The sequence below is a fragment of the Hyaena hyaena genome, unplaced genomic scaffold, assembly GCF_003009895.1.
Source record: "Hyaena hyaena isolate Hyena2069 unplaced genomic scaffold, ASM300989v1 scaffold_9, whole genome shotgun sequence".
Taxonomy (NCBI): domain Eukaryota; kingdom Metazoa; phylum Chordata; class Mammalia; order Carnivora; family Hyaenidae; genus Hyaena; species Hyaena hyaena.
This window is the reverse complement of record NW_024080641.1, coordinates 5,902,259-5,929,136: the sequence shown is the minus strand read 5'-3', so window position 1 is coordinate 5,929,136 and position 26,878 is coordinate 5,902,259. Positions and strand designations below refer to the sequence as shown.

The 26,878-nt window shown below is 49.8% G+C and overlaps 1 protein-coding gene across 8 annotated transcripts in view; it reads right to left on the bottom strand.

Annotated features, from left to right (window-relative positions):
* Positions 1-23,793, bottom strand: part of LYPD3 (LY6/PLAUR domain containing 3) — a 60,044-nt gene extending 36,251 nt beyond the window's left edge. For 7 of the 8 annotated variants that reach the window (XR_005530877.1, XR_005530878.1, XM_039246424.1 and 4 more), the window contains exon 1: positions 21,678-21,761. Coding sequence is in view for 1 of the 8 variants with exons in the window: in XM_039246458.1 (XP_039102389.1) it covers positions 20,358-20,839; positions 21,678-21,839; positions 22,118-22,288; positions 23,064-23,192; positions 23,709-23,793 (1,029 nt within the window). In the remaining 7 variants the exon portion in view is untranslated. Of the gene's footprint in view, positions 1-20,167; positions 20,840-21,677; positions 21,840-22,117; positions 22,289-23,063; positions 23,193-23,708 lie in introns of those variants that run through there. The other variant, XM_039246458.1, reaches the window with a different exon arrangement.
* Between the last annotated feature and the right edge of the window lie 3,085 nt (positions 23,794-26,878).

Below are 26,878 nucleotides of genomic sequence, written 5' to 3'. Positions count from 1 at the left end.
GCGTCGGGCTCTGTGCTGACTGCCAGCTCAGAGCCTGGAGCCTGTTTCAGTCTGTGACTCCCTCTCTCTCTGACCCTCCCCTGCTCACGCTGTCTCTCTCTCTCCTAGAAAAAAAAAAAAAACATTAAAAAAAAATAAAAAGAATTTAGATCAAGGACCTGCTATAGAAAGAGAGCCATCAGCATAATTACACTATGACATGAACTAGGTGTGGTGGCCAGGAACCTACCAGCAAGGCCACTCTGATCAAAGCCCTCTCTTTGCCCCCATTGTCTCTGAGTGGCCCAGCAAACGTTTGTTTACTGAACATTATTCTTTTTCATCTTTGTGTAAATTGCATCCCTTTCTTCTGAAATCCCAGACATGCCCGCTCCCTTCTCCTCCATTCAAAAAGACACACAGAGGGGCGCCTGGGTAGCTCAGTTGGTTGGGTGACTGATTTCAGATCAGGTCATGATCTCACAGTTCCTGGGTTCTAGCCCCTTGTCGGGCTCTGTGCTGACAGCTCAGAACCTAGACCCTGCTTTGAACTCTGTGTGTCTCTGCCCTTCCCCTACTCACACTCTGTCAATCTCTCTCTCTCTCTCAAAAATGAGTAAATACTCACACACATACAAAAAAGGACACATAGACCTCATTTCTGCCTGAGTGCCTGGAATCTCCATGTCTGTGTGGACTTCCCGTATGTCCACCTGCTAAATTTGATTTTCTCCTGTTAACCTGTCTCATGTCAGTTTGACTCTTAGTCCAGCTAGAAGGAACTAGAAAGGGCCTGGAATTCTTGCTCCCTGGCAAAATATAGCCTTTGATGTTAGCCCTGTAAGACTTATTTCAGATTCTGGACCTCCAGAACCGTAAGCTAGCTAAACTGGGTGGGTTTAAGCCACTAAGCTTGTGATCAGCTTGTTACAGCAGCACCTGGAAACTAATACCCTTGGACTTGATTCCAAGCAATGTCTGGGCAACCTGGTGGTGTCTGTAGCTGTACATCTGAATTTCCTTCATTTATTAAAACAGGACAGGGGCGCCTGGGTGGCTCAGTCGGTTGAGCATCCGACTTTGGCTCAGGTCATGACCTTGTGGTTTGTGAGTTCGAGCCCCCGTGTAGGGCTCCATGCTGACAGCTGGGAGCCTGGAGCCTGCTTTGGATTCCCTGTCTCCCTCTCTCTCTCTGCCCCTCCCCTGCTTGTGCTCTTTCTCTCTTTCTCAAAAATAAATAAATATTTAAAAAAAAAAAAAACACAGGACATGCAATCGCATGGTTCAGCATTCAGTAAGTATATACAACCGCTTTGGCTAACCATCTGCATACCCCCGGACCCTGCATTGCCGGTCCGGACTACGTTCTCAGCAGAAACACACAGGCTTGTCCACTGAAGAAGCCCTAGAAGAATGTTCCCAGCACCACGATTTGTTATTGCCAAAGGTTGGAAGTGACCCAAATGCCTGTGAGCAGCAGAATGGATAAATAAACACACTCATCATTTCATACACTGCCACCTTGGGCCCCGAATCTGTCCTTCTCAGTGTTCGCAGCGGGGAGGAGTGCCTGGAAGGCTATGATCCTTAGTGATTACCTATAATGGCAAGAGGCAGTATTTAGGGTGCTTATGAGCATGGGGGAGGGAGGTTTGAAGCACTTTCCAGATGTCACCTGATCTCATCCTCACAGCAATGCTGTAAGGTCGGTGCTTTTATTATCCTCATTTTACAGATGGGGAAACTGAGGCACGGGTCATCTAAAAAAGAGGCCAAGGCATGCTTACGAGTGCAGAACGGGGATTCGGACCCAAGCAGTCTGGCTCTATTGTAGGAGTAGGAGACATGGAAGTCACACTGGATGCAGCCCAGGAGTGGCAGGATTGTCCCCCGACAGCTGGGAAATGCGGAACTCTCAGGACCTAAGCCACGGAAGGGCAGCTGCCTCAAGACCCTGTCTGGCAGCACTTTCTAGTCCTTGGGCTGTCCCTACAAATGGGCAGCCTTCGCAGGAGGCTGGTGGGCATAGGCTGAGGGAGCCAGAGTGTGGGGCTTACAATGACCATCCCAGCTCCAGGCTGGGTGATAGGACCTTTGTTCCCAGTCCAATGGCCAGTGCTGGGACGCCCTGGGGGACACAGTGATGGGCACCGTGGGGCAAAGGGTAGCCAGGAGGATCTTTCATGTTGCAAAAGCCTAACAGTCGACCCAGGTTCTTAGCGCTGGGCCAGAATACCATCCCTGAGCGGCCAGGACATACTGGAAAACTTGAGTTCTGATGGGTAAAAACACAGGGAAGTTAATTAACTACTCCACATACATCATGAGGAGTGATAACCTTCCAAATGTCGAAGACTGGGTTTGGGTTTGCCACATCAGCTGTAAAAGCTCACATGACTCAAGGCAGGAGCCTTGAGGACAGGGGGGCCACTCCAGGAGACCAGGAACCAGAGAGAACCCACACCCAGAGTCCCTGTAAGAATGACAGCTAGGGGGGCGCCTGGGGGGCTCCGTGGTGGAGGGTCTCTTGACTTCAGCTCAGGTCATGATCTCATGAGCCCATGTTGGGCTCTGCATGGAGCCTGCTTGAGATTCTCTCTCTCCCTCTCTCTCTCTGCTCCTCCCCGACTTGTGCACACGTACGCATTCTCTATGTCTCAAAAGAAAAAAAAAAATGACAGCTCTGTTCTGCATCTTGCGGTGCTGGAGACATGGGCCCAGCCTCAGGCCATCTCTAATCTCTAATCTGCTGGCAACAGCCCGGCCAGCCTCACTTTACCCACAGAAATTCTAGGACCATCTGGGTCCAATTATTTTTACAAGCAGCAAAAGTCCTGGGAAACTGTCTTGTGCAAGCCACTAAATTTCTCTCACTTGTAAACTGGAGTTAATCACAGTTCTGGCTCTACAGAGCTGTATGACAATTAAGTGGCCTCCCCTCATGTCATGTGCATGGAACCAGGCGGGAATACAGGTTTGTGAGGCTTGAAGCTTACAAGCTTACATAAGAACTACGAGGAAAGATTTTGAAATGAACACAAAAAGATTTTGGGATGCATAAAACCCTCACCCGCACCTTTATTTATAAACCAATTCTTCACTGAGCTAAAGACAGACCTAGATCTGATATTTGATAGATCTAGATTAAAAATCCCAGGGGCGGAGCGCCTGGGTGGTTCAGTCGGTTAAGCATCCGACTTTGGCTTAGGTCATGATCTCACGATTGGGGAGTTTAAGCTCCACATCAGGCTCTGTGTTGATAGTGTGGAGGCTGCTTGGGATTCTCTCTGTCTCTCTGTCTCTCTCTCTTGCTCTCTCTCACTCGCTCCCTCAAAATAAATTTAAAAACTTTTTAAAAAATCCCAGGATGGGGCACCTGGGTGGTTCAGAAGGCTGAGCTTCTGACTTCAGCTCAGATCATGATCTCACGGCTTGTGAGTTCGAGCCCCACATCAGGCTCTGTGCTGTCAGTGCGGAGCGCACTTTGGATCCTCTGTCTCCTCTATCTCTGCCCCCTCCTCTGGTCTCTCTCTCCCTCTCAAAAGTAAGAACATTAAAAAAAAAAAAAATCCCAGGAGCGCCTGGCTGGCTCAGTCGGTGGAGCATGTGACTCCTAATCTCAGGGTTGAGAGTTTGAGCCCCACAATAGGTATAGAGATCACTTTAAAAAATAAAATCTTGAAAAGAAAAAGACAAAAACAGGTGATAAGTGACTACGATTAAATATCAAGGCATTCGCTCATCAACCAGCAAACATAGATGCTTTCAAAGCTTCCTCCCAGCTTCTGGTAGACAACCACACCCAAGTAAGAAATGCAGATAAGACAGCCTCTTTGCTCAGCTGTCCTCTCCTGCCTGGTTCCCTTCCCCCACACAAAGCCTGTCCACCTGGAGCCCGGGAGTTCCCTCCAAAGAAGCCCCACACGGGGAGCTCCCGCGGTCCCCTCTCAAATAGCCTCCCCCCTCTCCCGCCCAGGAGACTCTCAGCTGACGGCGACTTTGCAGATTGCACGGCTGGCCTGGTCCTCCCCCGTGTAATGCCACAACCACAGGACTCTAGCTTGGCCATCGATGTGCTTTCGCCAACAGAACAAGATGGAAATAACAGACTGCCGGCTTCAAGCCTAGGTGGCATCTGAGGGACCTTGCGCGTCTCCACTTCACCTCCAGCGGGACAAGCCCAGGCTAGCCTGTTGGAAGGTGACAGACACTCAGAGTAAAACTGAGTCTCCCAGCCAAGCTAGATGCGAACAGCTGACCCCTAGACATAAGAGCGGACGCAGCCAAGCCCAGGAGACGTCTCCAGCCAGGCCCCACTGAAACTGACCGCCCGTGAACTTGGGAGCTTAAGTAAAGGCTACCGAGTGTGGGGGTGGTTTGTTACAGAGCATTACTGTAGCGACTGCGGAAACTTGCAGATCCTGGTCAAACTCTTAAGCCGGGCTGCTTGGATGGGAATTATCCCCACCATTTAACTCAGCTGAGTTGCCTTAAGATTCTTCATCTATAGGGGCGCCTGGGTGGCTCAGCTGGTTAAGCATCTGACTCTTGATTTTGGCTCAGGTCATGATCTCAAGGTTCGTGAGTTTGAGCCCCGCTGGTGGCACAGAGCCTGCTTGGGTTTCTCTCTCTCTCCCTCTCTCTGCCCCTCCCCCTGCTCTGGTGGGTTCTCTCTCTCTCTCTCCTTCTCTCAAAATACATACAGAAATAAAAAAGATTCCTCATCTATAAAATGGGATGATAGTGGTTCTAAGGCAACAGGATTGTACACCATTCAGGAGGTGTCCCTAGCGCTCTGTGTCAGGAGTATGAGACAATGCCCTCCCGGAACGGACACTCAGGCAGGGCACATGCATAAACACCGAGGAGATTTCCGACAGAACATCAGGTGGAGAGAACTGCTGTGTAGAGAAGTACGGCCAAGTGAAGGGAGGGAGCACTGGGGTGAGGGAGAAGGCAGGCTGCTTTTTTTTTTTCCTAATGTTTTATTTATTTCTGAGAGAGAGAGAGCGTGAGCAGGGGAGGGTCAGAGAGAGAGGGAGATACAGAATCCAAAACAGGCTCCAGGCTCTGAGCTAGCTGTCAGCACAGAGCCCGACACGGGGCTCGAACCCACGAACTGTGAGATCATGACCTGAGCCGAAGCCGGACGCTTAACCGACTGAGCCACCCAGGCGCCCCCAGGCTGCTTTTGATAAGGTGGTCAGGGAAGCCCGTTCAGAGGAGAGGACGTGCCAGCAGACGTGGGAAGAAGAGGAACAGGAAGCAATGCACAGCTGGAGAGGGAGAGCTTTCCAGCAGAGGGCACAGCCAGTGCAAAGGCCAGGGGGCGGGCGTGTGGGTGGTGGGCGTGAACAACGGAGGAAGGCCGTGGTGAGGCAGGCACAGAGCAGAGAGGGAGGAGGAGGCGTCCCAGTGGCCGGCACCGACAGGATCCTGAGGAGCAAGGAGTTTGCACGTTATCATTGTTGCGAAAGCGAAACCAGTTAATACGTGGAAAGCGCTCAGGACAGTGCCTGGGTCATGGTGAGTGTCCAGGAAGTGACGGCCTTTACTTTCCTATTGGCACTTGAGCCACAAAATGCAGTGTCCCTGCTCAGGGGTCCTGAGAGGGAAACACCCATGGGATGGTTGCCCCTTCCCGGAACTTAGGAGGAGGCTCACCGACGGAATCCTGACAAGGGAAACACACTTTTGACTCTGAGTTGGTATGGCTTGAATTCCTACAGCAAGACTGAGTCCAGGGGCACCTGGCTGGCTCAGTCGGTAGAGCCTGTGACTCTTGATCTCGGGGTCATGAGTTCAAGCCCCACATTGGGCATGGAGCCTACTTTAAAAAGTAAATCAGGGGCTGGGGTGCCTGGGTGGCTCAGTCTTTTAAGCGTCTGACTTCGGCTCAGGTCATGATCTCACGGCTCGTGAGTTTGAGCCCCACATTGGGCTCACTGCTGTCAGCACAGAGCCTGCTTCAGATCCTCTGTTCCCCCTCTCTCTGCCCCTCCCCTGCTCATGCTCTCTCCCTTTCTCAAAAATAAACATGTTTTTTAAAGTAAACAAAATAAAATCTTAAAAAAAGACTTGAGTCCATGTATTATTTATGAGATTTAAACAATAACAATGGGGCAGGCACCTGGGTGACTCAATCAGTTAAGTGTCCGACTCTTGATTTTGGCTCCAGTCATGATCTCACAATTCGTGGGATAGAGCCCTGTATCGGGTTCTGCGCTAACAGCATGGAGCACGCTTGGGACTCTCTCTCCCCCTCTCTCTGCCCCTCCTCCACTCTTCCTCTCTCTCAAAATAAATAAATTTGAAAAAAAACCAGAAGGTGCTCCATAACGGCTTATAGAATGAACAGAAATGGTCTCTTTCTTTTCTAAAGTCTGTACTGGCAGCATAAAAAGCTGACAATCCCATGGACAACCCTCCAGTCTTGTCTTTGCAATTTTCTGGCTCCCAAGCTCCAAACTGGGTGACAGAACAAAATCCCAAGGCCAAGGCTCTTTCCCAAATGGGCCGCGGCCTATTTCTGCAGCCACATCTGGTGACTCCCTCCCACGCCAAGCTGCACTCTCTTCCCAGAATAAGGCGGGTTCTCTCAGGCCTTTGCTACGTGTGGTTTAAGGCCCTGTTCCAAAGTCACGTCCTCCAAGAAGACATCCTAGAGCCCAGGCAGAGACACTCTCAGCGGACACAGGGTCTCTGCCCCAGGATTTAGGTGAATGTCTTCCCGGCATCGCCAGAAAAGCCAGGAGCGGACAATGTTCCTCGCGGCCACCAGAGGGCGCTGTCAAAACACCCACCGGCCCTCTTGGTTTCAAAACCCCCAGGGTCTCCCAGGTGCTCTCTTCCAGGTACCAGTTAAGATGCCTGCTGGATTCAAATCCTGGGCGGGCCACTTACTCTGAAACTGAGCTAGTGGCATCACGTGTCCAGGCCTCTGTTGCTACACAGTGTCGTCGGGTGGATTAAATAGACGGTTTCCTGTAAAGCACTTGGAAAAGCGTCAGACACTAGGACGTTCTCAGCACACGTTGGCTCCTGCATCCCTAAGACTATTTCTCAGCAGGGCACAGCAGACTCAGACTGAGCGACTGGGGAGCGTTAGAGACTAACACAAGAGCAGAGGCAGTGGGCAGGGAACCCACAAAAGGTGACGCTGAAATCCCAGGGCTGGGAAGAAGCAGTGATGGACAGACAGAGGGATGGAAAGAGGGGAGGATGTGATCAGCAAGCAGAGCACAACGTTAACTGCAGAATCCAAGTAATGGGTACACAAGCCTTCACTGTAAAATTATTCCAGCTCCTCTGTTTGAAATTTGTCATTAAAAGCGTTTGGGAAAATGCAAAACGAAAAGCTGGGAGGATGTTGAGTCAGCAAAGAAAAGTGGATGGAATTGGCTAGAGAAGCCAAGAAAGGAAGAATTTCACTGGGACTTTCCACACAATCCACAGTCCCCTTCCCTGCAGCGTTCACGAATGAATGAGGCCAGCCATCAGGCATCGGCTCCTGAGGAAGCCTGACAGCAGGAAAAATGAGAAGAAAGAGGCGAAGACAGTGTTCCCAATTCTCAGGAGTTCCGCCATTGCATTCAGAGATCCATTTCACATCTGAGCTCATTTGTTGCTCGTTCAACAAACATTTACTGAAACCCTCCTCTGCACCTGGCCCTGAGCTGGGCAGTGCCAGGAACAGCCTGCCTCTGCCCTCAGGGGACTCAGGGTCCAGTGGCAGAGACAGACTCGTTCCTCTGGCCGAGTGTCAGAACGTCTGTGGGGGACACCCAGGAACTGGGAGCCCCAGAGGAGGCCCCTGATCCAGATGGAGGTCAGAGAGGGCTTCCTGCTGGAAAGGACATCTGAGCCGAGTCTTGAAGAAGGAGGAGGTGTCAGCCAGGTAGAGAGAGCGGAGGGAGACCATCTTGGGCAGAATGAACATCACACAGAAAAGGAGGCGAGCAGAAGGGCATGAGGCTCACAGTGAACTACAAGTCCAGTAAAAAAAATTTTTTTAATGTTTATTTTCAAGAGAAACAGAGCACGAGTGGGGGAGGAGCAGAGAGAGAGAGAGGGAGACAGAATCTGAAGCAGGCTCCAAGCTATCTGCAAAGAGCCAGATGCAGGGCTTGAACTCAAAAGTGGTGAGATCATGACCTGAGCTGACCTGAGCTGATCATGACTCAACCGACTGAGCCATCCAGGTGCCCCCTTTCTTTCTTTCTTTTTTTTTAAGTTTTATTTATGTAAGTAATCTCTGCACCCAATGTGGGGCTTGAACTCACAGACTGAGAGATCATGACCTGAGCGGAAATCAAGAGTCTGATGCTTAACCAATCGAGCCACCCCGGCGCCCCAACAGTCCCCTGTTAATAACCATTGAGACTGTCCCTAGTTTTCTGCCATTGCAAACCCAGCTAGAATCAGTATCACTTGGGGTGTTCTTTCTCCCTCTGAACACCCTTTGCTTGCTGGGCTCCAAACTCTCCCCTCCGGCCGCTGGTTGACTGCTCCTGTGTTGTTTCAATGTTTCACAGGGAGAAGATATTTGCGTACTGCTTATGTAATTAAAATTAAATAAGCCCTTCATTAAAAACACAAACCTGGGAAGGAGAGAAACCAGAAAGGCCAGTTCCTGCAGAGCCTCCCACCCTGTCCCCTGTCACACCTGCCTTGTCACCAGCAAGCCCTGCCTGATGGCGAAATCCATTTCTTAACCACAAACATGGGCCTCAAAGACCCTGGGGAAAATGCAGGAATGAGATGACACTATTTTGCCTGTTGCTTTTTTTTTTTTTAATTAAAAAAAAAGTTTTAATGTTTATTTATTTTTGAGAGAGAGACAGAGACAGAGCATGAGCAAGGGAGGGGCAGAGAGAGAGAGGGAGACACAGAATCCAAAACAGGCTCCAGGCTCTGAGCTGGGTGTCAGCACAGAACCCAACGCGGGGCTCAAACCCACGCACCACGAGACGGTGACCTCAGCCAAAGCCGGACCCTTTACTGACTGAGCCACCAGGCACCCCTCTATTGCTTTTCATCTGAGCTAGAATCTTCTGCTTCTCGTATTCTTCTTCCTTCTCCTCCCTCTTCTTCTCTCCTAAACCTCTGTTTTGGCGAGCACTGTACTGAAGGCATTTTTAAGCGATGTCCAGTTCAATAAAAGAAGACTTAAGTTATGCAGAATCTGGCCTTTTGTCACCAGAAAGAGGAAAGAAAAGGAGAGCTAGAGGCTTAGAACTGGAAATCAAAGAGCAAAAACAATTATCTATTCTATTTTAAATACATTAATCTCTTCTTTTCCTTTCCCTTCCCTTCCTGCACACAAGCAAGCAGGTATCTGGAAGAGACATTAGAGGCAGGGCTCAGAATCAGCTGTCAGAGCCAAGTTGGATCAGTGGGACATCCATCCCAGGGGCCCGTGGGGTGGGCAGATGGCAACCACAAGAGATTAACCACCTTCAAGGGGATCAAGCAAATAGGTAAACATATTAAGATTTCTCACTGAGGAAGGGGAGCCTGGGTGGCTCAGTCGGTTAAGCGTCCGACTTCGGCTCAGGTCATGTTTGTGGGTTTGAGCCCTGCGTCGGTCTCTGTGCTGACAGCTCAGAGCCTGGAGCCTGCTTCAGGTTCTGTGTCTCCCTCTCTCTCTGACCCTCCCCTGCTCACGCTGCCCCTCTCTCTCTCTCTCTCTCTCAGAAATAAATAAAACATTAAAAAAATTTTTTTAAAAGGAAAGATAATTTCTCTGTGCCACACAATTGCAACTTTTCTGTAATTTTGAGATCTTGCCAATGAAAAAAAAATATTAAGGCAGTACTTTTGCAACTTGTTTGAGTACACTGGGAGTCAGAAATAGATCTGACCTCAAGACTACCATGAAACGTATTTGCAAACCTGAAATAAAAACGTCACAAGATGAAACATAGCCTTGCTTCAAAAGATAAGATCAAATATGGCTTTATAACTTATTAATATCACAACACAGGGAAATAACTTCCAAGAGAAACAGTGAAGAAACAAACCCCCAAAACACTGGTGGAGACCAAGTTGACTTCATGGCCTATAATTTTTGTCGTCTTTTTGCAAGTACATGATAATAAGGACATACGCATATATAGGTTGTATCATGCCCTGGGCGGTTCTAAGTACTTTGCAGATACTGTTTAATCCTCACGACAATCTTGTTCCCAACTCAATGAAACCAAGGCCGGAGAAAGGTCACTTGCCCAAGCTCACACAACTAGGAAAAGGTGGAGCGGGCTTAGAATTTTAGCCTGACTTCACAACACCCTGCAGAAGGGATGTCACCCCCCACTTGACGGTTTGGGTAACCAAGTTTCAGAGAAACTAAATGGCCAGCCCACAGCCACGCTGATTTTGACAAACATAGAATTAGTCCCCAAGAACAGTCTGGCACAGTCAAGGGGCCATGATGTCCATGTTTAATCCCAACTCAGGAAGCACAATTTGTTCATCGAACCTAATTAGGAGAAGAGGGCTCTCCAGTTTCACCAACACTCAGGCAGTCAGTCTAGAGCTGTGCCATCCAATATGGTAGCCACTAGCCATCTGTGGCTGTTTCATTCAAATTAATTAAAATTAAAACTCTTTGGTGTCTCACACGCACTGCTTTTCTTTTCTTAATTTTATAAATGTTTGTTTATTTTTGAGAGAGACAGAGCATGAGCGGGGGAGGGGCAGAGAGCAAGGGAGATACAAAATTTGAAGCAGGCTCCACATCCTGAGATGTCAGCACAGAGCCCGACGCGGGGTTCGAACTTACTAAGAGCAAGATCACAACCTGAGCCGAAGTCGGACAATTAACAGACTGAGCCACCCAGGTGCCCTGCTTTTCTTTTCTTTTTAAAGATATTATTTTGGGGGCGCCTGAGTGGCTTAGTCGGTTGAGCGTCTGACTTTCACTTAGGTCATGATCTCGCGGTTCGTGGGTTCGAGCCCCGCGTCGGTCTCTGTGCTGACTGCCAGCTCAGAGCCTGGAGCCTGTTTCAGTCTGTGACTCCCTCTCTCTCTGACCCTCCCCTGCTCACGCTGTCTCTCTCTCTCTCCTAGAAAAAAATAAAACATTAAAAAAAAAAAGATATTATTTTGTTTTTAAAAGTAATCTCTATACCCAGGGCACCTGGGTGCCCAGTCGGTTGAGCGACCCACTCTTGACTTCAGCTCAGGTTGTGATCCCCCAGGGTCATGGATTGAGCCCCACATCAGGCTCCGCACTGGGCATGGAGCCTGCTTGGGATCTCTCTCCCTCTGCCCTTCTTCCCCCTTCTTTCTCTCTCTCTCAAATAAAAGAAAAAAAAATTTTTTTAAGTAATCTCTGTACATAACGTGGGGATCAAACTCACCATCCCATGGTCAAGAGTTGCACGCTCCCCTGACTGAGCCAGCCAGGCGCCTCTCACCGCTTTTCAACATGTGCCCATGGCTATCGCGCTGCACATCACACACTCTAGGACATCCCTATCATCACAGGAAGTTCTACTAGACAGGGTGGAATCTAGAGATTGCTTTGCAAGGGCTCAACAATTATTCTTTCTATAGGGGGGTGGGGGCTGGAATATTCCAGATAATCTTTAACTAAATGATAAATGCAAGAGCACATTCTATCAGATTGGGGGTTAATGACCACAGTCCATTTGTGTTTGCACTGAGGTGACGCTGTCAGATTTTCCACATAAACTAGTAAGTCAGGGGAAAACTGGCTCACAAACCCCAGGTGGGTTTAAGTCCATGGTCATGACACCTGATGGTATCTATGAACGCTCACTTTGTAGATTTTTTTTTCCTTATGTTTCTTTATTTTTGAGAGACAGAGTACGAGTAGGGGAGGGGCAGAGAGAGAGGGGGACAGAGGATCTGACGCAGGCTCTGCGCTGACAGCAGAAAGCCCAGTTCGGGGCTCGAACCCATGAGACCGTGAGATCATGACCTGAGCTTAAGTCAGATGCTTGGCTGACTGAGCCACTCAGCCCCCCGCCCCCCTGCCCCCTACTCCTTGGAGATTTCTAATCTATTGGACTGAAACTCCAGATCTTGCTTTGGCGTTTGACATTCTGTGTCACACAAGGTACCTATTGCCTTGAAGAACTCCAAGTGGAGAAAACAGAAAACGGAGTGTCTGCCAATGACTGCAGCTACCGATAACTAAACACTTTTCCCAGCGACGGCTGTTTACAGACCTACTCATCATTCTCATGCCACCCCTAGGAAGCTCGCGGGATCACGGCCCTTTTACAGATCAGACACGGTGGCTCACAGGGGAAGTCGCTGCCCAAATTCCCACCGGTAATAAGCAGAGAATGTGAGCTCGGATCAGTCCCACCTCAAACTCCACATCCTGCTTCTTCCCATGAATGGACTTCCCTAAGCTAAAGCAAAGCCAGGAGAGACACGGATTCCGATTCTGCCGTAAAGCAATTCTGACTCAGCCCACGGGAAGGCTGGGGAAGCTTAGTCAAGGTCACTGGCACAGCACACACTTGGGGCGCCGGGAGGGCTCAGTCGGTTAAGCGTCCTACTTCAGCTCAGGTCATGACCGCGTGGTCTGTGAGTTCAAGCCCCGCATTAGGCTCAGTGCTGAAAGCTTGGAGCCTGGAGCCTGTTTTGGAATCTGTGTCTCCCTCTCTCTCTGCCACTCCTCCCTCTCCAAAATAAATACACATTAAAAAAAAAAAAAAGGGTTACACTAACAACTGAATTCATGCTAATATAGACAGGTCAGAGGTAGGGTAGAGACTAGGAAAGAGTAACAGGCATATGAGGGCAGATGGAAGGTTTTAAAATAGATTAAAGAGAGCGAGGGGAGGAAATGTCCAGCTGTTTAAATGTCTCCCCAGTCTGTCGCTGCCACATCCTCTAACTAGCGCTCGCTGCCATCGCCATTGCCCCATGGATTGAAATCACAGGTCTTGTCCACTGGAGTCCAGTGTGGTAATAATAGGAATATTGATATCTGTGCCATCCATACGGGGGCCACATGTGGCTCTGAGCATTTGAAATGGGACTGAGAAATCGGACACAATATTTAGCACAGTATAAATGCGTTTCAGAAAAACATTGTAGCACACCTTTGTATATCTGAAAATACTGAAAATACATACAATTTAAAATGAAAATAAATTAGTAAAACAAAAAAAGAAATGGGACCGAGAAACTGAATTTTATTTTATTTTCAATTATTATCATTTTAAACAATGTTTTAATGTTTATTCTTGAGAGACAGAGAGAGAGAGAAAGAGCATAAGCAGGGGAAGGGGAGAGAGAGAGGGAGACACAGAATCCAAAGCAGGCTCCAGGCTCTGAGCTGTCAGCACAGCCCATCGCGGGGCCCAAACTCATAATCCACAAGATCATGACCTGAGCTGAAGTTGGACGCTTAACCGACTAAGCTGCCCAGGCGCCCCTAATTATTATTTTTTAAATTTTGTTTGAGAGAGAGGGAGAGCGCGCACGTGAGTCGGGGAGAGGGGCAGAGGAAGAGAGAGAGAGAATCTCAGGCAGGTTCCAAGTTCAGTGTAGAACCTGAAGCAGCACTTGATCTAACAACCCTGGGGTCATGACCTGAGCCAAAATCAAGAGTCAGACACTCAACCGACTAAGCCACCCAGGTGACCGAGGAACTGAATTTTAAATTTTCTTTAACTCCAATGAATTTAGACTTAAAAGCATACACTACTCATGGCTAATGGCTACCATACTGAATGGTGTCCCCACTCAACAGTGGGCTACTGAAGATTGGGGCAGGGCATCCCCATTTGTGTCCCGCAACGTCCAACATGTGAATCAGTTGTTTGGGGGGCACCCTCTGGGGCCAGATTCCCTGGGTCCAAATCCTAGCTCAGGAAAGCCTTCAGGAAGTGACTTAATCTTGTTTGTACCTCAATGTTTGCATCTGTAAAATGGAGCATCAAGTGGGCCTGAAAAAAAAAATATTATAAGTTACCGAATCTGAGTGAAGAGCAAATGAATGTGCATTGCGGGACCTTTCCAACTGGTTTGGGTGAGTTTTTTTTTTTTAAATAATAAAAGTTGGAAAAGCAGATGCTATTTCTATTCTATAAGACTGCCTGGGGCATTCAGTGCCTATAAAATGCTTACCTCAGTGCCCAGCACATAGAAACAATGGCTGCCTTAAGAAGTTGAGCAAGCATTTACCTGGCAAACATCCACTTTCTGTAATGTGCCAGAGACATAAAGGCAAAAGAAATAACAACGCGTAGCCAGCACCTTCTAGATGCCAGGTGCTGTCCTAACCATGTATATGTATGAATTCATTTTAATCCTCACAACTCTCTGAGGCAGGTGCATTATTATTATTTGCTTTAGTGAAGCACTATCGTTCCCTCTTAATGTTTTTTAATTTTTAAGTGTTTGACATAATTTCAGACTTAGAGAAAAACTCTAACAAAGCAACAAAGAATTTCTACCTACCCTTCAACCACATGACTCCGAGTTGGCACTTCACCACATTTATTTTATCACTTTCACTATCTCTGTATAAATATTTTGTTTCCTGAACAGCCTGACAGTAAGGGGCAGATGCGTTGCCTCTTGACCTTTAAACACATGTTGGTGTGGATTTTCCTAAAAACAAGGGCATTCCTCCTACATAAGCATAGTGTATCTAAGTCAGGCAGTTAACATGGAACATAAATGATTTAACTTGTGGACTTTCTTGAGATTCTTTTCAATTGCTTAAATAATGCCTCTTAAAGAAAATCCTGACTCAGGCACACTTTCTGCTGTCAGGCCTCTTTATTCCTCTTGCATCTGGAAGAGGGCCTCTGTCATTCTCAGCTACTTTGTCCAGTGTCTTCGTCTGACGCCCCCACATGGTTAGATTCAAGGCTGTGCACGTTTTGCCCAATAGCACAGAAGTGATGCCTGTCCTTTCCCAAGGCATCGGATTAGGAGGCCCAAGATGTGTATCCATCCCATCATTAGTGATGTTAACTTTGATCATTCGGTTGAAGTGGTTAAAGTGGTACTTCTAGGGTCTTTTTTCTTTTCTTTTTTTAATTTTTAGAAAGAGAGAGCACTCAAGCCGAGAGAGAGGCAGAGGAAGAGAGAGAAAGAATCTTTTTTTAAATGTTTATTTGTTTTTGAGAGAGAGAGAAAGGGAGGGAGAGGCAGAGAGAGGGGGAGACTCAGAATCCAAAGCAGGCTCCCAGCTCTGAGCTGTCTGCCCAGAGCCCGGTGCGGGGCTCGAACCACGAGCTGTGAGATCACAACCTGAGCCAATGTTGGATGCTTAACCGCCTGAGCCACCCAGGCACCCCGAGAGAGAGAATCCCAAGCAGGCGCCAAACTCAGCATGGAGCCCGACCCAGGGCTCGATCCCATGACCCTGGATCATGACCAGAGCCAAAATCAAGAGTTGGACGCTCAACCGACTGAGCCACCAGGCGCCCCACCCCGCCAACCCTTTTTAAAAGGTTTTTATCTTTAAAGTAAAGTAATCTCTACATCCAACGTGGGGCTTGAACTCAACCCCTAGATCAAGAGTCACACACTCCTCAACTGAGCCGGCCAATACCCTAGGCTATTTTCTTTTTATGTCAATATTCCCTCCTGTGAGGGAGATTTCATGGGGAGATCATTTGTGACCATGTAAATATCCTTTTATTTCTCCAGCACAAACCCACTAATTTCAGCATCGATGGTTTGTTTCTTTCAATACCACCAAGCAATGACCTCAATCTCGACACCATCTACCTAGAGAGGGGCAGGTCCCACAGGTGAAGGACTCAGTCCCATAACCCCCATTCAGACGCGAGTCACAAGTCCAGACTGTCACCCGGGCTTCTCACAACGGGCTATGATGGAGATTCCCACACACAACCCCCTCCTTGGGTTCAACTAATTTGCTGGAACCGCTCACAGAGCTCAAAGACGACATTTTACTTACTGCATCACTCGTTTATGATTAAAAAAGATATAACTAGAACAGCCCGATGGAGGAGAGACATAGGGCAAGGTATGGGGAGCACATCTCCATGAGATCACCAACCTGGAAGTTCTCCAAACCCTACTCTTTGGGTTTTTAAAAAAATGTTTATTTATTTATTTTGAGGGAGAGCACGCACACACACACAAGCAGGGGAGGGGCAGAGAGAGAGGAAGACACAGAATCCGAAGCAAGCTCCAAGGCTCCGAGATGTCAGCACAGAGCCGGATGCGGGGCTCGAACCCACGAACCGTGGGATCACAACCTGGACGCTTAATCAACTGAGCCACCCAGGCGCCCCTCTGGTAGTTTCTTAATAGCTGAACATACGCCAGTCCTCTAATATAACAGGTCTACTCCTAAGAATTTACGCACGAGGAAGGACAGCTTCTGCCTGTAAAAGCAAGTGTGTGAGAATATTCCTAGCAGCTTTATTCATAATAGGCCCAAACTGGAAACAGCATGGTGTCCATCAATAAACGGATAAACAAACCATGATATACATTATGTTGAGTAAGAAAGACCTTACACAAATGAGTATTTGGTGTACATTTGCATTTATACAAAGTTCCAAAGCTTTAGATATTGAGCACTTGAAACATGGCTAGTGTGAACTGAAATGTAATATAAGTGTAAAATGCGCATGAGACTCCAGAAGCTTAGTACAAAAAGCGCCACAAAATATCTCATGAATAATGGTTTTATATTGATTAACTAAGTAAATGATAATGTTCGTATATATGACATTGAAATATATTACTAAAATTAACCACATCTTTTTACTTCCTTAATGTGGATACTAGAAAAATTTTAAATTACATGTGTTTTTTAATGTTTATTTTATTTTTGAGAAAGAGAAAGAGAGCAAGCAGGGGAGGGGCAGAGAGAAAGTGAGACAAAGATCTGAAGCTAATAGCAGAGAGCCCGATGCGGGGCTTGAACTCACAAATGGTGAGATCATGACCTGAACCGAAGTCAGATGCTTAACCAACGGACATGAGCCACCCAGGAGCCTCAGATTACATGCATTTTAAATGTGTCTTGCAGTATATTTCTGTGGGACAATGCTGGATCTAAAATTGAGAAATAAGACAAAAGCAAAACCATATGAATTTCTCACATCTTACTAGAGCACTGCCTCACAGCACCGCTCAAGGATTATCTGGTTAATGTAGATTTATATGTCCTATTTATTAAAAAAAATTTTTTTTTAATGTTTATTTATTTTTGTAGGAGACAGAGACAGAGCATTAGCAGGGGAGGAGCAGAGAGAAAGGGAGACACAGAATCCAAAGCGGGCTCCAGGCTCTGAGCTGTCAGCACAGAGCCTGACGTGGGCCTCGAACTCACAAATCGTGAGATCATGACCTGAGCCAAAGTCGGACACTCAACTGACTGAGCCACATAGGCGCCCCTGTATGTCCTATTTATTATTGACTAGGGCCCAGACTCTGTGAAATTCAGATTTAACTCTGCAAATGATTTTTGCAAATGATAAGGAGATTGATACACTGCAAACTATTTTTCTCTGGTAAGCCACGAATGATTTTGATGTAAATGCAGACAACAGAAGCCACCAAAAGTGCACTTGACAATGTTAAACAGGCAAGGAAGACTTTATTCAGGGCAGGGCGGGGCTGGGGAGTGGGGGGTGGTACTGCAGGAGGTAAGAGAGGCCACTGCTCAGTCAGTCTGAACTCAACTTGGCTGAAACAAAGAGCAGGTGGGTTTTTTTTTTTTTTTAATTTTATAGTTCATTTATTTTTGAGACAGAGAGAGACAGAGCATGAGCAGGGGAGGGGCAGAGAGAGAGAGACAGACATAGAACCCAATGTGGGGCTCGAACCCACAAACCAAGAGATCATGACCTGAGCTGAAGTCGGACCCTTAACCGGCTGAGCCACCCAGGTGCCCCTTAAGAGCTGGAGTTAAGGGGAGATCTGAGGTCATCTGTGTTTGCTAACTGGCTTTCCCCAAAGGAAAGGACGCAGGCTTGTGTCTTTGTGACAGAAGACAGTTTTACCACTGGGAAAATGGTACCCATGGAAGTTAGGCTCTCACCCCCTAGGGAAACTGAGAGATGGGGGTGTGATCTCCTTTGATGTTTCTATTTAAGAGAGATGGTTCCCAGGTCCTTGAGAAAGACATTTCCTGGGTTGTAAAAATGGCAAGAGGCTTGTAAAGACATTTACATATCTCTCAGAGGGACAGAGGAAGAATTTATAATGACATGTTTTCTAAAGTGAATGCTCTAAGAAAAGCGAGGTCTGGAGCCCCTGTGGTTAGGCCATCTGGATTCTGGAAGGGCTGGGGTGAGAGGGAGGTCAGCAGTTTAAAAACAGAGAGAAGACTCTCTAAAGTGTAGTCAAGCTGAGGGAAAAGTTACAGCCATCTTAGTCAAGCTCTGTAAAGCCAAACCATGCCTGGGTTCAAACCTGGGTTCCAGCGACAATTAACTGAGTGACCTGGGGCAAGTTTCTCAGTCTCCCTGGGTCTCAGCTCTTCATCTTGTAAAACGCAAATGAATAATACTTAACTCACAGAATGGCTGTATAAACTGTGTTAATCCAAGTACAGCACTTAAAACAGTACCTGATACACGGATGGTCTTCTGTGAGTTAAGTTATTTTATCGGTTGTGAGCTTCAGTTTCCCCAGTCATCCCTTCTGAGAATGTAAATGGAAAATGACTGTGGACGCAAACACCCTTAGTACAAGCCTGGCATGTGTTAAGACTTTTTAAAAAGCTGGGGCACCCGAGGGGCTCAGTCGGTTAAGGATCCGACTTCGGCTCAGGTCATGATCTGACGGTCAGTGGTTTCGAGCCCCACATTGGGCTCGGTGCTGACAGCTCAGAGCCTGGAGCCTGCTTGGGATTCTGTGTCTCCTTCTGTCTCTGCCCCTCCCCTGCTCATGCTCTGTCTCTGTCTCTCAAAAATGAATAAATGTTAAAAAAAATTTTAATAATGATTAACATTCCATAACTACAATTACTATTACTATTGCTCATGCTCTTATTAATTTTCTATATTGTTCCTGTAATTATTTACTGTTGTTTTGTCATACTACTACTCCCCATTAATAGTGACATCGGGGGGCGGGGGAGGCACCTGGGTGGTTCAGTCGGTTGAGCGTTCAACTTCAGCTCAGGTCATGATCTCGCAGTTTACCAGTTCGGGCCCCGCATCAGGCTCTGTGCTGACAGCTCAGAGCCTGGAGTCTGTTTCAGATTCTGTGTCTCCTTCTCTCTCTGCCCCTCCCCTGCCTGCACTCTGTCTCTCTCTCTTGGAAATAAATAAACACTAAAAAAATTTTTTTGAATAGTGACATTGGAAATATTACTATTTCACTACTGCCCGCATCTAATCCCCCTTCCATCAAGCAGTCCCAAAGCCTGCCAGGGCCTCAGACCCAAGCCAGGCTTTTCCTCCCTGGGACTTCTATGCCTTCATCTGATAGGAGGAGATGGAGGGGGAGCTCAGGCCCCATGTCCCCAACATGAAGCACAGACGGCAGCACCCTTGTGACCTCTGGCAGTAGCTAAGCCCACCAGACAATTCTCGGGAAACCAAACGGATGACAGGGTGAGTGGGACCTGGCAGTGGGGCACGACCCATTAAACAGAGCTCTCCTCTGCGCCCAAACCTTGCTAAAGCCCCAGTCACCCTCACCCCTGCCTAATGCTTCCTCACCAGTGCAATTGATCACCCACGAGCTAAACCCCAGGAGAGCAAAGGAGTTCAAATCCCAACATCCCCCAGATCTCAGCTTCTCTGTTACAGGTTTTGGCACTCCCGCCCTCAGAGATGACGCTAAGAGACCAGTGTAAGAAAGGAGTCCTTCGAAACGCTTATACAAAGGAATTAAACTTTTATTGAGACCTTACTGTGCCAGAAACTGACCACACAGAGGCCAAAGGCATGGTCCCTGCCCTTGAGGAGCTCACAGTCTAATAAGGAAGTCAGATGCTGAACCGAGTCCCACAGAGAGGGGGCGGGGAGCAGGGACACCAGCCAGCAGAAGAGGGAACCATTATCCCATCCCCCCCCCCCCATATTCCGGGCTGCCTATAAGAAGGCGAATAGGAAGCTTATCAGTGTTTCTCCCATCTTCCCTGTGACTGCCCTGACTTTTCTCTGCCCGAGACACCCTGAGGAGCCCAGGGAGAGACAAAGCTGAGGGAGATACATTTGCTGCCTTCAAGAAGCTACACACCCTGGCAGGATATATATACAACGGTACCTTTATTTCCCAAAGCCGCAAACCAGTGCAGCAGAAGCTGAGGACGGTGGGGGGAGATCGGAAGAACAGGGGCTGGGCCAGCCCAGTCCAGTGAGGAGAACGGGAAGTCATGGGAAGAGAGGGTACCCCGGGCTGGGGAACAGGGCAAGATGGAAGTTTCTAGATGGAAAAATTCACAATAGGGTGCGAGCAGCCAAGGCCAACAGAAAAGCCGCCAACCCAGCCGAGGGCGTTGCAGAGCCTTTATTAGGGGCCCCCTCTATTGCAGGGAGCTGCCCCACGTTCCTGCGGTCCTGGTGGCCAGCGGCACCGCCAGCCGAGCTAGATTCCTCTTTCTGAGAGGTCTCAGGATGTACTTCCTGTGGAGAAGTCTGGCTGGTCGTGGTGGGTTTGGTGGTGGAGACCACAGTCGTTGGGGCAGGAGCAGAGGTCGGGACAGAGGTGGCTGGGGCCTGAGTGGTGGGCTTAGGAGGCGGCAGCAGGACAAGGGGTGGGATTTTAGGGGAGAAAAAGGTCTTGTTGTGGAGGTCCGAGTTACAGCGGGGGCCCTGGCAGCAGGAGCCACTGAGTGTGAACCCTGGGCCTGTAACCGCATCCCGGGTGCAGAACTCGTCCTGGACACAGCCCCGCACAGGCAAGGACACAGTCACATTAGCTGCAGGGGAGAGACACAGGGAGGTGGGCGGTTGCAGGGGTGCTGAGCCAGAAGGAAACTTAAGGGCAAGACCAGGGCAAGAACGCCCAAAACGGGGGGCAGGGGGCTCTACATCCATGAATCCGAAAGTCTCAATTCAGGCGCCACTTTGAGAAACACTATCCCACTGTCTTTGGCACATTTCCCACTTCGGAGAGGAAAGGTGTGCAGGATGATCTACAAGTCCCACAACGCCTTGAAAGAAAAGTCTGGAGACTTTGGACAGGAATACACCTCTCCCAAGACCAAACCACCTAACAAACATCCCTCTCATCGTTTTTTCCCATCACTCTCTCTCCCGCCCCCGCCGAAATTTAGTTTTATGAGTCAGAACTACATCTCCCATAATACACCTGGCAGAGGAGGCGTTTGAAGGTCACCTCCCAGAGTTCCCTGAGAGATGCCAGGAGGATGAACTATCTCTTTCCTAGGTGGCTGGGTGGGGACCCCAACCCCTTGAGTTTTAAGAAGTCATAACTAGACTCCCTGCAATCTAGAAGCTTGGAGGCTTACATTTCCCAAAGCACACCGTCCCACTCTGCACCAGGCAGACGTCTGTGGAAATGTGGAAAAAAACCTCTAGGACAAAGGCAACCACAGCCCCACGCTACGTTGGGGATAGGACTGAAATTTCTCGTGACGCTCTAGGGGGAGACAAGAACTTTGGCCTACAGTCTTCTAGAACGCGTTGGAGGTGGGTCCCTCTGGACGGCCATCCACCGCCCATGAGGCCTCAGAGAGGTTACCACAAACTCCTGTAGGCCCCGTGCTCCCGGCTCCCGGCTCCCGGCTCGCTCACCTGCCGTCAAGGTGACGTTACCGTCGAAACAGCCCTTGTAGACGCGCTCGCTGGCGTTGTAGCAGCTCACGACGGGCGGAGCTGTGCCCCGGCACGCCTTGTGGCTCAGCCCCACGCAGCTGTAACACTCGGCACCGTTGGGCGGGTAGGCACTCTCATTGCCTGCGAGGAGAGCGGCATGGAAGGAAGGGGTCGAAAAGGTTCAGGGAGCACACCTTCGCCCAAGGTCCCTCCAGCCTAGTACGCCCCGCTCAGCCTCTAGCACCTGGCCCCGCCCCTAGAGTCCACTCCCCGTTGCCTACGCGACGAAGCCCCGCCTCCCAATGCGTGGCCCCGCCCCCGGCCCGTGCGGAGTTCTCCCGCCTCCAGCTTGGGATCACCCCAGTGGCTCTGCCGCGGCGTGGCTCCGGCCCCGGGCCTAGGGCCCCGCCCCCACCGACCTGCGGGGTTGAGCGCTCGCGACGTGAGGTTGAGTTTGGCGTTGCAGCGGTCCTGGGAGCATTGCTGCAGCTGCATAAAGGCCAGAAGCCCGTGAAGGTCCAGTCCGCGGTCATTCTTGCCCGGGAGTCCGGACCCGCAGCCCCGCACTGCCACCGAGAACTGCCCGTGGACTGTGGAGAGGGAGGGGGCGGGGTCAGCGGGGGCGGCGGGGCGGGGCCTCTAGTGGACTCCCCCGACCCCCGCACGTGGTAGCCAGGCCAGAGGCGAAGGGCAGGGGCCTCAGAAAGCCGATCGCAGGGGCAAGGACGACAGACGGAGGGGCAGAACCTCAAAGAGCTGAGTCCGAGGGGACAGGTGACAGACTCTGGACTAAATCGAGGAGATGGGCCAAGAGTGGAGCCAGGGCGGGGCTCGGCGGCAGAGGGGTGGAACCGCAGAAAGCATCCTATGAAGGAACTGGGAGACTGACGGAAAGGGCGGAGTCTCAGAGGTGGGGGTCTCCCGGGAGCTGTAGCCTCAGAGAGGGGCGGGCTTCCCCCGAGGGTGGTCCAGCGCGGCGGAGCCTCAGTCTAGGGAACCTAGCAGGAGACCCCTAGGAATGTCTGCATCACCACGGGCCCACCTGAATAGAGGATTCTGGCAGGGACAGAGTGGGTAGAGAGGTCTCCGGAGTGGAGGAGAAATGGATAGGGTGTGCCCTCGAAGGGGCGCAAGTCCCTGATCCCGGCTCTCCCAGTTCACCCCAGCCACTCTCAGTCCCTCGCCCCTCTAAGCCCTAACGGTGAGGGTGGTAAAGGGCTCCAGCCAGGACGGAAGGGAGGCCTGGAGGGCGTTGAATGAGTGTGGACAAATTCAAAAGACGGGGCGGGACAAAAGGAGGCGGGGCCTGGCTGGAGGAGCTTCGAAGGGGCACGAATGGCCGGACCCGGGGGAGGTCTCACTCACTGGTCTCCACCGCCCCCACGGCCTCTGTGCAGACGTCCACGCCGGGCGCGCACTTCACCGTCTTGGTCTTTTGCGGAGAGCATCCGTCATCTGCTTTCTGCACGCAGCTGTAGCACTCCAGGGCCCGCGCTCCTGGGGGCGCAGGGCCGAGCAGAACTAAGCGATTCCTCTGAAGCCTCCTCCCCGAAAGGAGAAACAGTCCTTCCCACGCCCTCTGTCTTCGGGACGTGTCAATGCTATTGCCCACCGGTTTCCAGGACAGGAGTAAGGAAAAGGCCCACAAATCTGGTGCCGCTCTTCTATACCTACAGTGGGGGGGATCCTTCCCACTGCCCCTTCTGCCCAAGATGGGGAGATCCCCTCTATGGATGAGAAGGAACCCCCCCCCCGCGTTCTCCACTCAGGACGGGAGAATTTTTCCCACAGTCCAGTCAGCTCAATCAGGGATCCCTTCCCACTGCTCCTTCGGACCAGGGCGGGGGATCCTTCCCACAATCCCCTCTGCCCAGATTGGGGGATCTTTCCCACAGCCCCCCTCTGCTCAGAATGGGAGATCGTCCCCACAGATCTCCCTGTAGGAGACACCTCCTTTCTAGATAGAGCCCCTACTCTACCTCCTCCATCCCCTGCCCGCAGCAGACCCACCTTCTCCAAGCAGCAGCGACAATAGCAGCAGCCAGCCCGTGGTCCAGATCACCGCCTGGGCTCCTGCTTTCCTGGCAGGGTCCATGGCTCCGTCCTGCTCCCTCGGCGTCCCCCCTAGGTGTGCCGCCTCCCAACCTGGGCCCTCTTACCTGAGCCCGGGATGAGTAACCTCCCCCCAGGCAACCCCAGCCTTGCCCAACCGGGCCAAATCCGCGTCCGCCGTGGGGCGGAGCACCCGCCCCTGGGTGCGTCAGCCAGCAGCTGCCAGGGAGGGCAAGGGTGGGAGTCAAGGTTCCCCGATGGCCTCCAGGAGAAAGTCTGTGTGTTTGGGGGATAGAAGGGAAAGTACTGAGGCTGAGAATGGGGGAAGGGGCTATCAACACGGGGCACTCTGTACGTATTTAATGAGTACCTACTGTGTGCCAGCTTTGATCTGCGAGACTGCTGGAAGTTAAGGCAGAACCGGTGCCTGCCCTCACAGAGCTCACTGTCTGATGGGGGGGGGGGGCAGACATATTAATTAAGGAATCACGCAAATTGGTATACACAACTAGAACAATGAAGGAAGAAGTGTAGGGAGCTCCGAGGAGGTATGGAGTCTAGAGGTGGGGGCTGGCTGGTCAATGAAGCTTCCCTGAGGATGTCATTTCAACGGTGGCCTCAAAGACCCCCGAGGGCAAGCAGGTTACAAAGCAGAAGGGAGCACTACTGGCCAAGACCTAGGGGTCCGAGGATCCTGGACCATTGTGTGCCCGGAGCTCAGGAAACAAAGAGGAAGAAGGTGGAAATTGAGGACCAAAGAGCCAGGCAGGGGCTAGACTGAGCAGGACATTACAGGCCCGGTGTAGAGATCTGAATTATTTCTGAGAAAGGTGGATAAGCTTGGAAAGCGTCTAAATCGGCCGCAGCGAAGGACACCATCAGACTTGCTTTTTAATATGATCAAAATCTGGGAATTAAGGCAAATATCCATTAAGAAGGGAGCAGAAAAAGAATGACTGGGTCACTAATCCCATGAACTATTACACAGCAGTGAAAACAAGCCAACTATTGGCGTCTGCAGCTGCATGGATGAATCTCGAAAACTATATGCAGAGCTCAAGAAGCCTTATGCAGGGGCACCTGGCTGGTTCAGTGGGTGGAGCATGTGACCCTTGATCTTGGGGGTTGTGAGTTCAAGCCCCATGTTGGATGTAGAGAATACTAAAAAAAATAAATAAACTCAAAAAACAAAGAGAAGCCTTCCCCAAATAAAACATACAGTGAACTCTATTTACATGAGGTTCTAGAACAGGGGTTACATTGTCCCAAAGGGGCAATAGTGATAAGCCCACACTATCTTCATATGGGCAGTAGTTATACGTGTGTACAAATATGTAAAGAAGTACCCAGCTGTAGGGAGCAGTGCCTTGGAGGCTCAGTCGGCTAAGCATCCTACTATTGATTTTCAGCTCAGGTCACGATCTCACAGTTTGTGAGTTTGAGCCCCTTGGCGGGCTCTATGCTGATGATGCAGATAGGGATTCTCTTTCTCTCTGCCCCTCCCCCGATGGTGTTCTGTCTCTCAAAATAAATAAATAAACTTTAAAAAAAGAATTACCCAGCTGTATACTTACATATTTCACTAAATGTACATTATGCTTGTTTATTTTAACTTATTTTAAAATTTTTTATCATTTATTTATTTATTTGAGAGAGAGAGAGATAGGCAGAGTGTGAGCAGAGGAGGGCAGAGAAGCAGGCTCCAGGCTCTGAGCCGTCAGCACAGAGCCCAACATGGGGCTTGAACTCACGAGCTGTGAGATCATGACCTGAGCCGGAGTCAGAGGCTTAACTGACTGAGCCACCCAGGAGCCCTTACATTATGCTTTTAAACAGGAACCGGGGGGGGGGGGAAGAAAAATGTCACTGTGGCCTCTGTGTAAATCAGGACATGATTCTGGAAGGAGAGAGAAATCCGGGAAACCAGCAAGGATGCTGGGCAATCTTCTAGGTAAGGAAGAAAAGCAGCCCCTGAGAGCAGGGAGTTGGCCAGGGACCCACAGTGAGGCCGTGGTGTTGTGTTATGTACTGACACAGAACACCAAGCAGACGGGATCACACTGTGACCTGGTGGAGCGAGACACAATCAAGACCGCTGTGTCACCATGTCTGAATTCAGAAATCAATGAGAACATTGTGCAAACCGCAAAGTGACTAAGCATCCCCATATCCAGGCTAATAGAAGTGACTGCTTATGTTATGTTATATTATACTGTTAACTGTTATAGTATTTATATAGATTATGTATTATTTATATTATATACTGTATTATGTCATTATATAAGTTACATCTCTAACCTTCCTTTGTTTCTCCCGGCTCATAGATGATTTATCTCTGCCGGGAAAAATAGCGGCTGTGTTCATGAAGATATGACCTGTTCCCCAGACCCTGTTGAGCACCCCCATTCCCAAGAATGACTAGCGCCTCAGTCATATAGGTGGGGTCACTTGGGATCATGCTGAGGCCCATAGAGAGAAAGTGAATGACTACTTCTGACGTCATCCAGCATTGGCCCCTTCTTCTCAGCCTTGAAATCCCGCCCCCACTTATGGTTTGCTGTGTGACCCTGAGAAGGTGTCTTCACCTGTCTGAGGCTCTGAGTTCTTTGTTTTCTAATAAAGGAAGGAGTGTCTTTCGTGGTGGAATGAGGCAATGTATCAACTCTGGGATCAGACAACCCGAAATTTTAATTTTGCCTGTGCCATCCTCTGCTGTGTAACCTTGAGCAACTGGGTCTCCCTCTCTGAACTTCAGCTGCTTCCTTTGCCAAAAGGAAGGGGTCTGAAAACCCCTATCTCCTGAGGGATAGAGCGAGGCAGAGGAATAATACTGTAACTATTGTGCGTTCAGGAGCAGGCGGCCCTGCGGGCCCAAGCAGCGTGGGAGAGTTTCAGGGAGGAACCCCAGCTGGCCAGACCAGAAGAACTAGCATCTTGGGAGGGAGTGGTACCCAAGGGTGGGGAGTCTCCTCTTGCTCAGGCCTGCCTGGATCCTGAGCGCTGACCCCCACCTGGCCCAGGACCAGAGAGCAGAGGGAGGTGTGAATGTGGGGCCTCTACTTACTCTTCCCTGCCCCTGTTCACAGAGGTCACTGCAAAGTGATTTAGAATCTTGTTCCCCACATAGG